Genomic DNA, 14164 nt, shown 5'->3' on the forward strand with positions numbered 1-14164 from the left:
TTAAGTGGATAACCAGCGACTTTTCCCAGGATGAAAATGACTAATACAAAGGGGCATAATTTTATGATCAAAAGAAAGTACAGGGGTGATGCAGGAGGCAAGTTTTTTTTTTGACATAATAGTAGGTGCATAGAGTGCCCTGCCAGAGGTGGTGGAGGCAGATAAATTGGTGATATTTAAGAAATTCTTAGATAGACACATGGAGGGCTATGTAGGAGGGAGGGGTTAGGTTATAAGGTTGGCATAAAACTGTGGGTCAAAGGGCTTGTACTGCACTGTAGCTTTCTTCGATGTAATAATAAGTTAAAATAATTTCAGGTTTTGTTTCAAAAGCTTGTTTTGTACAGAACTTAGTTACCTTTTGGGACCAGGTAGATCCAAGGCAAGTGAATCCAACATTGCAGACTGGTCCTGAAAATCACAGTGGCTTTGGTTACTTTTTTCACTTTCCTGAAAAAAAATGCTGGATCAATATGGCTATGGCTGCAACACAAAAAAACTGCAAGTTCAACTGTGAATAAACATCACAGTCTGTCTTGCTCTTCACTGATGCATAGCTCATTTAAGTCTAGATGCACTTTCCACTATTCCACAATCAGTCTTCACATTCACACATCTCTCAGCAGCTGATTGGCAAATTTAATAAACTACAGGAAGCTTAGAAGTTGCTCTACATCACAAAAAAGAGAAAATCTGCAGATGCTGGAAATCCAAGCAACACACACACAAAATGCTAGAGGATCTCAGGCAGCATCTATGGAAGAGTACAGTCAACATTTCAGGCCGAGACCCTTCAGCAGGACTGGAGAAAAAAAGATGAAGCTGGGGGTAGGGGAGGGAGGGAGAAACAAGGTGATAGGTGAAACCGGGAGGGGAGAAGTGTAGTAAAGAACTGGGAAATTAATTGGTGAAAGAGATACAGGAATGGAGAAGGGGGAGAAGCACCAGAGGGAAGTGATGGGCAGGCAAGGAGATAAGGTGAAGTTAGAGGGGAATATAAAAATCGGGGAGGAGGGGGCATTACCGGAAGTTAAAGAAATTGATATTAATGCCATCAGGTTGGAGGCTACCCAGATGGAATACAAGGTGTTGTTCCTCCAACCTGAGTGTGGCCTCATCATGACAGTGGAGGAGGCCAATAATACATATTGGAATAGGAATGTGAAGTGGAATTCCCACTGGGAAATCTCACTTTCTCTGGTGGACGGAGCATAGGTCGGCAAAGCAGTTGCCCAATCTACATCTGGTCTCACCGATATACAGGAGGCCACACTGAGAATACGGGACATAATACATGACCCCAACAGACTCACAGGTTAAGTGTTGCCTGTTTGGGGCCCTGAATGGTGAGGGAGGAGGCATAGGGGCAGGTGTGGCACTTAGTGCCAGGAGGGAAATCAGTGGAAAGGGATGAATGGACAACGGAGCCACATAGGGAGTGATCCCCGCAGAAAGCAGAAAGTGGGGAGGAGGGAAAGATGTGCTTGATGGTGGGATCCCTTTAGAGATGGCAGAAGTTGTGGAGAAATATGTGCTGGATGCCGAGGCTGATGGGGTTGTAGGTGAGGAGAAGAACCCTATCCTTAATAGGGTGGTGGGAGGATGGGGTGAGAGCAGACGTGTGTGGAATGGGGTGCGTATTGGGGTCATCTACTGTATCCAGTGCTCCAGGTGTGGCCTCCCGTACATCGGTGAGACCAGACAGATTGGGAGACCGCTTCGCCAGAAAAAGCTGGATCTTCCAGAGGCCACCCATTTTAATTCTACTTCCCATTACAATTTGTCTATTCATGGTCTCTATTGTCGCGATGAGGCCACACTCAGGTTAGAGGAGCAACACCTTATATTCTGTCTGGGTAGCCTCCAACCTGATCGCATGAACATTGATTTCTCGAACCTCCGGTAATGCCCCCCTCCCCTTCACCATTCCCCATTCCCTTTTCCCTTTGCCTGCCCATTGCCTCCCTCTGGTGCTCCTACCCCCTTCCCCTCATCTTTCTTCCATGGCCTTCTGTCCTCTCCTATTAGATTCCCCCTTCTCCAGCCCTCACCTCTTTTACCAATCAACTTCCAAGCTCTTTGCCTCACCCCTCCCCGTTTCACCCATCACCTCCCCTCCCCCCACCTTTTACATCTATTCCTCAACTTTTTTTTCTTCAGTCCTTCTGAAGGGTCTCAGCCCAGAACGTTGACTATCCTCTTTTCCATAGATGCTGCCTGGCCTGCTAAGCTCCTCCAGCAGGTTGTTCTATAGATTCTCTTTAGTCTTCATAACTATAGTTCAAAAGGAAATTTATAGTCTTACAACAACTTTTCTCCATTTTTTCTGGGATTCCAGATGTACAATTTATGTGTTAACTTGATCATAGATATATTACTAAAAATTGTCATTACCTTCCAATTATAGGAATGATTCTTAATTTTAAGGTTTGGCATTTTTTGTATATTGAAACAGTGTGCTTCAGACCATTGATGACTGATAAATGTGATTTGATCACATCTGGTACACTTAAGTACCACATCCATGCAACCTATCTATTTTTTAAAACCTGCTTATAAAGTAGTCATTGCTTTATTTTAAAGCAAGCTTACACAATTACAGAATAGTTAAAAATTGCCATCCAACATTTCTAGCTGCAAGTAGTTTAAGAATGTATTATTATATATAATACAGAAGTTACCAGGAATGGATCAGCACTAAGCTTCAACTGGTTTAAAATGTAGTTTTCAAAGTAATTTTCATATTTTTATATATAATACCCACCTGTTTATGTGTATTATAATCAAACTATTAGATAACCAAAATCCTCAATCACTAATCCTTATACCAATGTTATCGAAATTGTCTCAAATAGGTTTGTAATAAAGACTATGTAACTCAGTTCTGCAATAGTAAATTTACTTTTGTATTAATCCTTAACGAAATTGGTCAGATTACCTACTCATGACCAGCTGGAAATCCACATGCAGAGATCAAACAATTCAGCAACAGTACAACTCCCAAGCAAAATAATCTCAACTGAAGTGGTCATTTAGGATTGAATCGTCACTGGCAAGGACTCACGTAATAAGTCATTTCATAAGTTATTTGAGGAGAGGGGCAGTAGGAGTGTGAGGGCAGTTTACTGTTCTCGGTGTCGGATGTGGGAGGCCCTGGAGTCTCCAAGCCTCCCGGACGTCTACATCTGCGCCAAGTGCATCGAGATGCAGCTCCTAAGGGACCACGTTACTGAACTGGAACTGGAGCTGCAGCTCGATGACCTTCGTCTGGTCAGGGAGAGTGAGGAGGTGATAGAGAGGAGTTGCAAGCAGGTGGTCACGCCGGGGCCACGGGAGGCAGACAAGTGGGTCACGATTAGGAGGGGGAAGGGGAAAAGTCAGGTAATAGGGAGTACCCCGGTGGCTGTGCCCCTTAACAACAGGTACTCCTGTTTGAGTACTGTTGGGGGGGACAGCTTACCCGGGGGAAGCGACAGTGGCCGTGCCTCCGGCACAGAGTCTGGCCCTGTAGCTCAGAAGGGTAGGGCAAGGAAGAGGAGGGCAGTTGTGATAGGGGACTCAATAGTAATGGGGTCAGATAGGCGATTCTGTGGATGCAGTCCAGAGACCCGGATGGTAGTTTGCCTCTCTGGTGCCAGGGTCCGGGATATTTCTGATCGTGTCCAAGATATCCTGAAGTGGGAGGTGAGGAGCCAGAGGTCGTGGTACATATAGGTACCAATGACATAGGTAGGAAAAGGGATGAGGTCCTGAAAGGAGAATATAGGGAGCTAGGAAGGGAGTTGAGAAAAAGGACCACAAAGGTAGTAATCTCGGGATTACTGCCTGTGCCACGCGACAGTGAGAGTAGGAATGCGATGAGGTGGAGGATAAATGCGTGGCTGAGGGATTGGAGCAGGGGGCAGGGATTCAAGTTTTTGGATCATTGAGACCTCTTTTGGCGCAGGCATGACCTGTACAAAAAGGACAGGTTACACTTGAATCCCAGGGGGACCAATATCCTGGCAGGGAGATTAGCAGGGGCTACTGAGGTGACCTTAAACTAGAATGGTTGGGGGGTGGGAATCAAATTAAAGAGGCTAGGCGTGAGGAGGTTAGTTCACAACAGGGGAATGGGAACCAGTGCAGAGAGACAGAGGGGTGTAAAGTGAGGGTAGAAGCAAAAAGTAGGAAGGAGAAAAGTAAAAGTGGCAGGCCGACAAATCCAGGGCAAGCATTAAGAAGGGCCACTTTTCAACATAATTGTATAAGGGCTAAGAGAGTTGTAAAAGAGCACCTGAAGGCTTTGTGTGTCAATGCAAGGAGCATTCGTAATAAGGTGGATGAATTGAAAGTGCAGATTGTTATTAATGATGATATAGTTGGGATCACAAAGACATGGCTCCAGGGTGACCAGGGATGGGAGCTCAACGTTCAGAGATATTCAATATTCAGGAGGGACAGACATGAAGGAAGGGGAGGTGGGGTGGCGTTGCTGGTTAAAGAAGAGATTAACGCAATAGAAAGGAAGGACATAAGCCGGAAAGATGTGGAATCGATGTGGGTAGAGCTGCGTAACACTAAGGGGCAGAAGACGCTGGTGGGAGTTGTGTACAGGCCACCTAACAGTAGTAGTGAGGTCGCAGATGGTATTAAACAGGAAATTAGAAATGTGTGCAATAAAGGAACAGCAGTTATAATGGGTGACTTCAATCTACATGTAGACTGGGTGAACCAAATTGGTAAAGGTGCTGAGGAAGAGGATTTCTTGGAATGTATGTGGGATGGTTTTTTGAACCAACATGTCGAGGAACCAACTAGAGAGCAGGCTATTCTGGACTGGGTTTTGAGCAATGAGGAAGGGTTAATTAGCGATCTTGTCGTGAGAGGCCCCTTGGGTAAGAGTGACCATAATATGGTGGAATTCTTCATTAAGATGGAGAGTGACATAGTTAATTCAGAAACAAAGGTTCTGAACTTAAAGAGGGGTAACTTTGAAGGTATGAGACGTGAATTAGTTAAGATAAACTGGCAAATGACACTTAAAGGATTGACGGTGGATATGCAATGGCAAGCATTTAAAGGTTGCATGGATGAGGTACAACAATTGTTCATCCCAGTTTGGCAAAAGAATAAATCAAGGAAGGTAGTGCACCCGTGGCTGACAAGAGAAATTAGGGATAGTATCAATCCCAAAGAAGAAGCATACAAATTAGCCAGAGAAAGTGGCTCACCTGAGGACTGGGAGAAATTCAGAGTTCAGCAGAGGAGGACAAAGGGCTTAATTAGGAAGGGGAAAAAAGATTATGAGAGAAAACTGGCAGGGAACATAAAAATGGACTGTAAAAGCTTTTATAGATATGTAAAAAGGAAAAGACTGGTAAAGACAAATGTAGGTCCCCTGCAGACAGAAACAGGTGAATTGATTATGGGGAGCAAGGACATGGCAGACCAATTGAATAATTACTTTGGTTCTGTCTTCACTAAGGAGGACATAAATAATCTTCCAGAAATAGTAGGGGACAGAGGGTCCAGTGAGATGGAGGAACTAAGCGAAATACATGTTAGTAGGGAAGTGGTGTTAGGTAAATTGAAGGGATTGAAGGCAGATAAATCCCCAGGGCCAGATGGTCTGCATCCTAGAGTGCTTAAGGAAGTAGCCCAAGAAATAGTGGATTATTATCTGAATGGTGGCCGATTATGAAAAGGGGAGGTGCAACAAGACCTGGGTGTCATTATACACCAGTCATTGAAAGTGGGCATGCAGGTACAGCAGGCGGTGAAAAAGGCGAATGGTATGCTGGCATTTATAGCGAGAGGATTCGAGTACAGGAGCAGGGAGGTACTACTGCAGTTGTACAAGGCCTTGGTGAGACCACACCTGGAGTATTGTGTGCAGTTTTGGTCCCCTAATCTGAGGAAAGACATCCTTGCCATAGAGGGAGTACAAAGAAGGTTCACCAGATTGATTCCTGGGATGGCAGGACTTTCATATGAAGAAAGACTGGATGAACTGGGCTTGTACTCGTTGGAATTTAGAAGATTGAGGGGGGATCTGATTGAAACGTATAAGATCCTAAAGGGATTGGACAGGCTAGATGCAGGAAGATTGTTCCCGATGTTGGGGAAGTCCAGAACGAGGGGCCACAGTTTGAGGATAGAGGGGAAGCCTTTTAAGACCGAGATTAGGAAAAACTTCTTCAGAGAGTGGTGAATCTGTGGAATTCTCTGCCACAGGAAACAGTTGAGGCCAGTTCATTGGCTATATTTAAGAGGGAGTTAGATACGGCCCTTGTGGCTACGGGGGTCAGGGGGTATGGAGGGAAGGTTGGGGCGGGGTTCTGAGTTGGATGATCAGCCATGATCATAACAAATGGCAGTGCAGGCTCGAAGGGCCGAATGGCCTACTCCTGCACCTATTTTCTATGTTTCTATGTTTCTATGACTAACATGGATACCATCTCTACTACTGTAACATTAATTTGAGATGTGCTCCTAAACTGTAAATGATAAATACAAAGTCAACAAGCATCCTTACCACAGTTGCTGGGTTAGAAAATCTCTTTATTTTCTTCAATTTTGTGTATTGTTCAGATGATTCAACTGAAGATTTTTTCTTGCCTTTCTTCTCTATGCCATTATTTAATGGACTAAAGAGAGAAAATAGTTCACAGTTAATATGTAAACTCAGTGCATTGTCTTTTAACATCTGCAACATCCAAATTCTTCAGGGGACACAACTGTAGCTTATCCAATATGAAAACAAAACTAATGAAGTTACAAAACAGTCTTCCAGCATTCTTTCCAGAAGGACTTAATGGTAATCCATCGCCTTATGATTGCCAGTATAATCTTTCATCTGGGTTACAACCAGAAAGGATTTTAAGAAAGTGTGCAGTCTACTAATATGAAGGTCGTGATTCTAAACACAAGCAATTTGGATAAATTTTGAAAATTACACTGTTTGGTTCTTTTTCTGTACGTTACTTTCCCACTTTTTCAGACTTCAACTGAAGTGTGGCTTCAGAACAACATCCTGTGGGCAAATTTTCAGGCCATGCCACAATGACTTATGCCAATCGTATTTTGTGATTGTATATGCTATCATAACTATACGTGCTGTGTGCAACTGCACTTACTGTGTTTTGCACCTAAGCCCCAGAGGGATAATATATCGTTTAGCTGTATACATGCTTTTGGTTGACTGATAATTAAACTTGAACTAGAACTTAATTCTTACATCTCTCAATTTGTTTTAGTTCCAATGTTCAGCAACTTAAAGGATATCACTGGCAGTAATTTGTTATAATTAATAACCAATGAGCATTACAAGATGTACTTGATACCAAAAATAGATCATTCTTTCAGTGACATAGCAGTTTTACTTACATCATAGAAACATAGAAAACAGAACACAATACAAGCCCTTCGGCCCACAAAGCTGTGCTGAACATGTCCCTACCTTAGAACTACCTAGGCTTTACCCATAGCCCTCTATTTTTCTAAGCTCCATGTAGCCGTCCAGGAGTCACTTAAAAGACCCTATCACTTCCACCTGCACTGCCGCCACCAGCAGCCCATTCCACATACTCACCACTCTCTGCATAAAAGAATTACCCTGACATCTCCTCTGTACCTACTTCCCAGCACTTTAAAACTATGCCCTTTTGTGCTAGCCATTTCAGCCCTAGGGAAAAGCCTCTGACTATCCACACAATCAATGCCTCTCATTATCTTGTACACCTCTATCAGGTCACCTCTCATCCTCCGTCACTCCAAGGAGAAAAGGCCGAGTTCACTCAACCTATTCTCATAAGGCATGCTCCCCAATCCAGGCAGCATCCTTGTAAATCTCCTCTGCACCCTTTCTATGGTTTCCATGACCTTCCTGTAATGAGACAACTAGAATTGAGCACAGTACTCCAAGTGGGGTCTGACCCGGGTCCTAAATAGCTCCAACATTACCTCTTGGCTATTAAACTCAGTCCCATGATTGATGAAGGCCAATGCACCTTATGCCTTCTTAACCAGAGTCAACCTCCATAACAGCTTTGAGTGTCCCATGGACTCGGACCCCAAGATCCCTCTGATCCTCCACACTGCCAAGAGTCTTACCATTAATGCTATATTCTGCCATAATATTTGACCTACTAAAATGAACCATCTCACACTTATCTGGGTTGAACTCCATCTGCCACTTCTCAGCCAAGTTTTGCATCCTATCAATGTCCCATTGTAACCTCTGACACCCTTCCACACTATCCACAACACCCCCAACCTTTGTGTCATCAGCAAATTTACTAACCCATCCCTCCACTTCCTCACCCAGGTTACTTATAAAAATCACGAAGCGTAGGGGTCCCAGAACAGATCCCTGAGGCACACCACTGGTCACCAGCCTGCATGCAGAATATGACCCGTCGACAATCACTCTTTGCCTTCTGTAGGCAAGCCAGTTCTGGATCCACGAAGCAATGTCCCCTTGGATCCCATGCCTCCTTACTTTCTCAATAAGCCTTGCATGGGGTATCTTATCAAATGCCTTGCTAAAATCCATATGCATGTTTATAAACTGCCTCAATCTATCAAAAGTGTTTTTTTTTAAAACAAAACATTCATCAAGCAATACAGCTACTAAGACTCCTAATTTTGCTCCAGGAAGGACTGGCAAAAGTGATGAATCTCAAAATTTTAAACAGACTTCCTCTACCAAATAAAACATGTCAACCAACCATTAACTTCATGTAGATGGAAGCCTATGCTGTATTCTATGCCCTCCTTACAAAAATCTGGATTTGATGACTTCAAGAAAATAAACATTTCACTTCTTTGGCAACTGATGGGCCACCATCAACCCTTACAGCCTAAAGCAGTTCATGTACAGTGCCTATAAAAAGCATTCATGTTTTATTGTTTTACAACATTAAATCACAGTGGATTTAATTTGCCTTTTTTGACACTGTTCAACATAAAAAACACTTTGTCAAAGTAAAAACACATCTCTACAAAGTAATCTGAAGGAATCACAAATATAAAACACAAAATAATTGATTGCACAAGTATTCATCCCCTTCAAGCCTATATTTAATAGATGCACCTTTGACAGCAATTACAGTCTGTGTGGATAGGTCTCAATCAGCTTTGCACATCTGAACACTGTAATTTTTCTCCCATTCTTCTTTACAAAACTGCTCAAGCTCATCAGATTACATGGGGATTTTAAGTGAACAGCCCTTTTCAAGTCCAGCCACAAATTCTCAATTTGACTGAGGTCTGAACGCAGACTTGGCCACTCCAGGACATTAACTTTGTTGTTTTTAAGTCATTCCAGGGCAGCTTTGTTTTATGCTTGGGGTCATTATCTTGCTGGAAAACAAACCTTCTCCTAAGTTGCAGGTTTTTTGTAGATCGCATCAGGTTTTCCTCCAGGATTGGCCCATATTTTGCTGTATTCATTTTGCCCTCTACTTTCACAAGCTTTCCAGGGCCTGCTGCACTGAAGCATCCCCACAGCATAATGCAGCCAGCACCATGCTTCATGGTAGGTATGGTATGTTTCTGATGATGTGCTGTGTTTGGCTTAAGCCAAATATAGCGTTTAGTCCGGTGGCCAAAAAGCTCTATTTTGGTTTCAGACCATAGAACTTCTTCCAGCTGATTTCAGTCTCCCACCTACCTTCTAGCAAACTCTAGCCAAGATTTCATGTGAGTTTTTTCCCCCGCACAGTGGCTTTCTCTTTGCTACTCTCCCATAAAACTGTGACTGGTGAAGCACCCGGACAACAGTTGTTGTATGTGCTGTCTCTCCCATATCAGCAACCACTGCAGCTTGTAACTCCTCCAGAGATGCCATAGGTCTCTTGGTGGCCTCCCTCAATAGTTCCCTTCTTGCAGAGTCACTCTCAGTTTTTGAGAACGGCTGGCTCTAGGCAGATTTACAGCTGTGCCATATTCTTTCCATTTCTTGATGACTGACTTAACTGTACTGTAAGGGATATTCAGTGACTTGGAAATTTTCTTGTGTCCATCTCCTGACTTGTACTTTTCAATAACCTTTTCATGGAGTTGCTTGGAGTGTTCTTTTGTCTTCATGGTGTAGTTTTTGCCAGGATACTGACTCACCAGCAGCTGGACCTTCCAGGTACAGGTGTATTTTTACTACAGGTCCACAATCCCTTATCCAAAATCCTTGGGGCCAGTTACATTAAGGAATTCAGAATTTTTGGATTTCAGTCCCCCCCCACCCCCACTCCCGATACCAAAAAACACGTATGCTCAAGTCCCTTATTTCACCTATCTCAATGCGGTGGACTTTAGGACCTGGCGGCGCAACAAACCTATGCATATCCTCCCATTTACTTTAAATCATATCTAGATTACTTATAATACCTAATACAATGTAAATGCTATGTAAATAGTTGTTATACCATATTGTTAAGGGAATAATGACAAGAAAAAAATTTATTTCCAACAAAAACATTCAATAAAACAAAGATATACAGCTTCAAGCGAACCGAATCAAACACATGGTAAATGACTTATTGGAATAAATGTAGAACGTCACTGTCACGATAAAACTTCAGTAACTTTCCTTTCTGTTTATTTAAGTCACATACAGTGGTAGTTCCGATACTATTTTCTTCAGTAAGACGCTGCACAGACACACCACGATCAAGCTTATGCAATAACTCCACTTTCTGCGTTATTGATGATAGATACTTCCTTCTCTTTTTCTCATTGTCACCCATAGAGGTATCTGCAGCTCTTTTTGACATTTTCACAGTGAAATTAAACACAAGAGAACACAAAATATCAGCAAACAGCAAATGCACGTGTAATCAGTACGAGCGCTGAGCCACAACTGACGAATGGCGGCCTCAAACAACAGGAATTCTGCAGATGCTGGAAATTCAAGCAACATACATCAAAGTTGCTGGTGAACGCAGCAGGCCAAGCAGCATCTATAGGAAGAGGTGCAGTCGACGTTTCAGGCCGAGACCCTTCGTCAGGACTAACTCATGGCGGCCTCTGCTAGCGCTGCCACGTCACACCTGAGTGACGTCAGCTGTTGGTGAAAAAACTTCGGTTTTCGGAGCTTTTTGGATTTCAGAATTTCAGATAAAGTAATGTACACCTGTACAATCAATTGAAACACCTTGACTGCACACAGGTCTCCAAAAACAGATCTCCATTTAACTAATTATGTGATTTCTAAAACCAATTGGCTGCACTAATGATGATTTACTGTGTCATATTCAAAGGGAGGGGGATGAATATCTATGCAATCAATTATTTTATATTTGTAATTAATTTAGATAACTTTGTAGAGATCAGTTTTCACTTTTGACACAGTCTTTTTCTGTTGGTCAGTGTCAAAAAAGCCAAATTAAACCCACTGTGATTTGATGTTACATACATAGAACAGTACAGCACAGTACAGGCCCTTCAGCCCACAATGTTGTGCCAACCCTTAAACCCTGCCTCCCATGTAACCCCCCCCCACCTTAAATTCCTCTATATACCTGTCTAGTAGTCTTTTAAAAACTTCATTAGTGTATCTGCCTCCACCACTGACTCAGGCAGTGCATTCCAGGAACGAACCACTCTCTGAGTAAAAAACCTTCCTTTAATATCCCCCTTGAACTTCCACCCCTTACCTTAAAGCCATGTCCTCTTGTATTGAGCAGTGGTGCCATGGGGAAGAGGCGCTGGCTATCCACTCTATCTATTCCTCTTAATATCTTGTACACCTCTATCATGTCTCCTCTCATCCCCCTTCTCTCCAAAGAGTAAAGCCCTAGCTCCCTTAATGTTGAAAAAAACTTGAAAACTTTCGGGGGGGGGGAATACTTTTTAAAGACATGGTATATCAGAATGGCCTCAGTTTAATCAAAAATCAAGCTTATTATCATATGCACAAGTATACCCATGCACTGGTAGCTGCAAAAATAGTGGGGACCTTGGATGATACAGGGCGTGCAGAGAAAGAAATCATTAGTATTTAAGATTCACAGATAGTAATTGAAAGCAGTTTTACCTTTTTGTAGTTGCAGGTGCAGGTAAGGACGTGGATTTACTGGACTTCCTCCCTTTAATTTTAAATTCATGAGAAACTTCCTCAGTACTTTCCTCAGTCTTCATTACACCATTTGGAGGAATGGGAGGAACCCGAATTCGCAATCCATACAAATGTTTCTTCTTCTTGATTTCTTTCCCAGACATAAACCTGAAGAAAAATAACCAAGACGAGAATGAACAGATGCTTGTGCTACACATGAAAGGGGAAAGGTATACATCTTCTGGGTGTACTATACATTATGTAACATTTTTCTGTGGGGAGCCAAACAAATTGGGATGAGAAAAAGATTCTGTTAGCAAGAACAAATAAGATTTTTTCTAAAAACACATATTGATGGGCACAAACTCCATCTAGCCACTATTTTATTTAATCTCAAACAAACCCAAATTCATGACTTTAAAAATGTTTGTATGGATTAGAATTTGTTTGTATTTTCAATGTTCTTTTAAAAGAGCCTGTCACAGCATCAAATTAGAGTATTAAACTGTCAATCACACTGCTGGATAGTAAATTTTGTATAACTCTATATCTCTATTAGTTATCTGCTGCTCAAGTTATTGAGTTTCTTTTTCCAAAATATCCAGCGTGCTGATATAGCTGAAAGTATATCAAGCTGTTATTATTATGACACAAGCTGAGGCAACATATTGAACAAATTCCACTCTCTGGAAGACATTTACAATACAGGGCAAAGTACAGAAATCTATTCAGCAGAAAAGTTTCATCCTTATTCTCAGAACATGGATATTTCTATTTACTACAAGGTATGTCTACACTTACATGCTCTTGTTCTCATTTAGGGCTTCAAGAATATAGTCATGTCGGTCAGATTTTAGAGTGTCTGCAAGCTGCAAATGTAGAAAATAATTCAAAATATTCATTTGCTTTGCTATCACAAATGATGGAATTGTACATAAATCAAATGAACTGCTGTACAGATTAACGTTTAATTATGACCATTTTCCAGCTGTGTAATAATTCAGGCAATGAGACTTTTCTCTTCTAAGCAAGCAGGAGCTCCATTTACCTCTCATCCCGAAAATGAATAAGTTTTTCTGTACAATCCTTTAAAATTCTACAACATAATTAATAGACAAAGTATATCTGAACACACAGGCCATTTTGAATGACAATGTTAATAGTAAAGGTTTGGTATTGAATATACTTTAGTGAAGCCAGCCATTGATATTTAGGAGTTTTTAAAGTTAACCTGCCCCTTACTTAATGTTCAGGTTGCATCCCCAAGAACAAGTGTGTTAGGTCAATCAGCACTACAAGCAATCAATCTCGCATTATGTAGAGAGACATGTTACTGACAACGTTGATGTGCCAAGAAACAGATGCAAACTCCTGCCCTCCCTAGCAATTAATGTTGAGCATGTTACCATAAAAAAATCTGCAGGCTGGTTATAAGTATGTAGTCATACAGAAAGAGAGAGACAGCAGTTTCTATTACATCCAACATGAAGAAAAAAAGGGACCATACAATTAAAGAACATAGAATTCCACAGCACATTACAGGCCCTTCAACCCACAATGCTGTGCCGACCATGTAACCCACTCCATCTGCCTAGAATTTCCCAAGTGCATAACCCTATATATTTCAAAGCTCCATGTACCTATCTAAGAGGCTCTTAAAATACTTTATTGCATCCCCCTCATGTTAGCCATTTCAGCCCTGGGAAAAAGCCTCTGGCTATTCACGATCAATGCCCCGATTATCTTATACACCTCAATCAGGTCACATCTCATGCTGTGTCACTCCAAGGAGAAAAGGCCAAGTTCACTCAACCTATTCTCATGAGGTACGCCCTCCAATCCAGACAACACCCTTGTAATTATCCTCTGCACTCTCTCTATAGTATCTGGAAAAAGTAGTCTGTCATAATTGCTACCACCACTCCCTCCTCATCCAAAAACATGATCACTAATCAACTGAATTTAGTTCTAACTGTAATTAGGTCTTACCTCACCAGTTTGCAGTCTGTCCCAATTTTCATGAATGTAAGTCATCAATTCAAGCTCAGAATCAAAATACTTCTTTTTGTGAATAACACTTAGGTTATAAAGGCTTAAATGTGCTATGTCAACCCTAGGAGAAAATAT

The 14164-nt window shown here is 42.0% G+C and overlaps 1 protein-coding gene across 3 annotated transcripts in view; it reads right to left on the reverse strand.

The window, feature by feature from the left end:
- Nucleotides 1-14164, reverse strand: part of mtf2 (metal response element binding transcription factor 2) — a 48463-nt gene that overhangs the window by 8045 nt on the left and 26254 nt on the right. For 2 of the 3 annotated variants that reach the window (XM_063064644.1, XM_063064642.1), the window contains 5 exons: nucleotides 14027-14150; nucleotides 12839-12906; nucleotides 12017-12205; nucleotides 6518-6629; nucleotides 359-450 (listed from right to left, as the gene is read on the reverse strand). In XM_063064644.1, the coding sequence (XP_062920714.1) occupies nucleotides 359-450; nucleotides 6518-6629; nucleotides 12017-12205; nucleotides 12839-12906; nucleotides 14027-14150 (585 nt within the window). The remainder of the gene's footprint in view (nucleotides 1-358; nucleotides 451-6517; nucleotides 6630-12016; nucleotides 12206-12838; nucleotides 12907-14026; nucleotides 14151-14164) is intronic. The other variant, XM_063064643.1, reaches the window with a different exon arrangement.

Source organism: Mobula hypostoma, chromosome 12 (assembly GCF_963921235.1).
Source record: "Mobula hypostoma chromosome 12, sMobHyp1.1, whole genome shotgun sequence".
NCBI classification, from domain to species: domain Eukaryota; kingdom Metazoa; phylum Chordata; class Chondrichthyes; order Myliobatiformes; family Myliobatidae; genus Mobula; species Mobula hypostoma.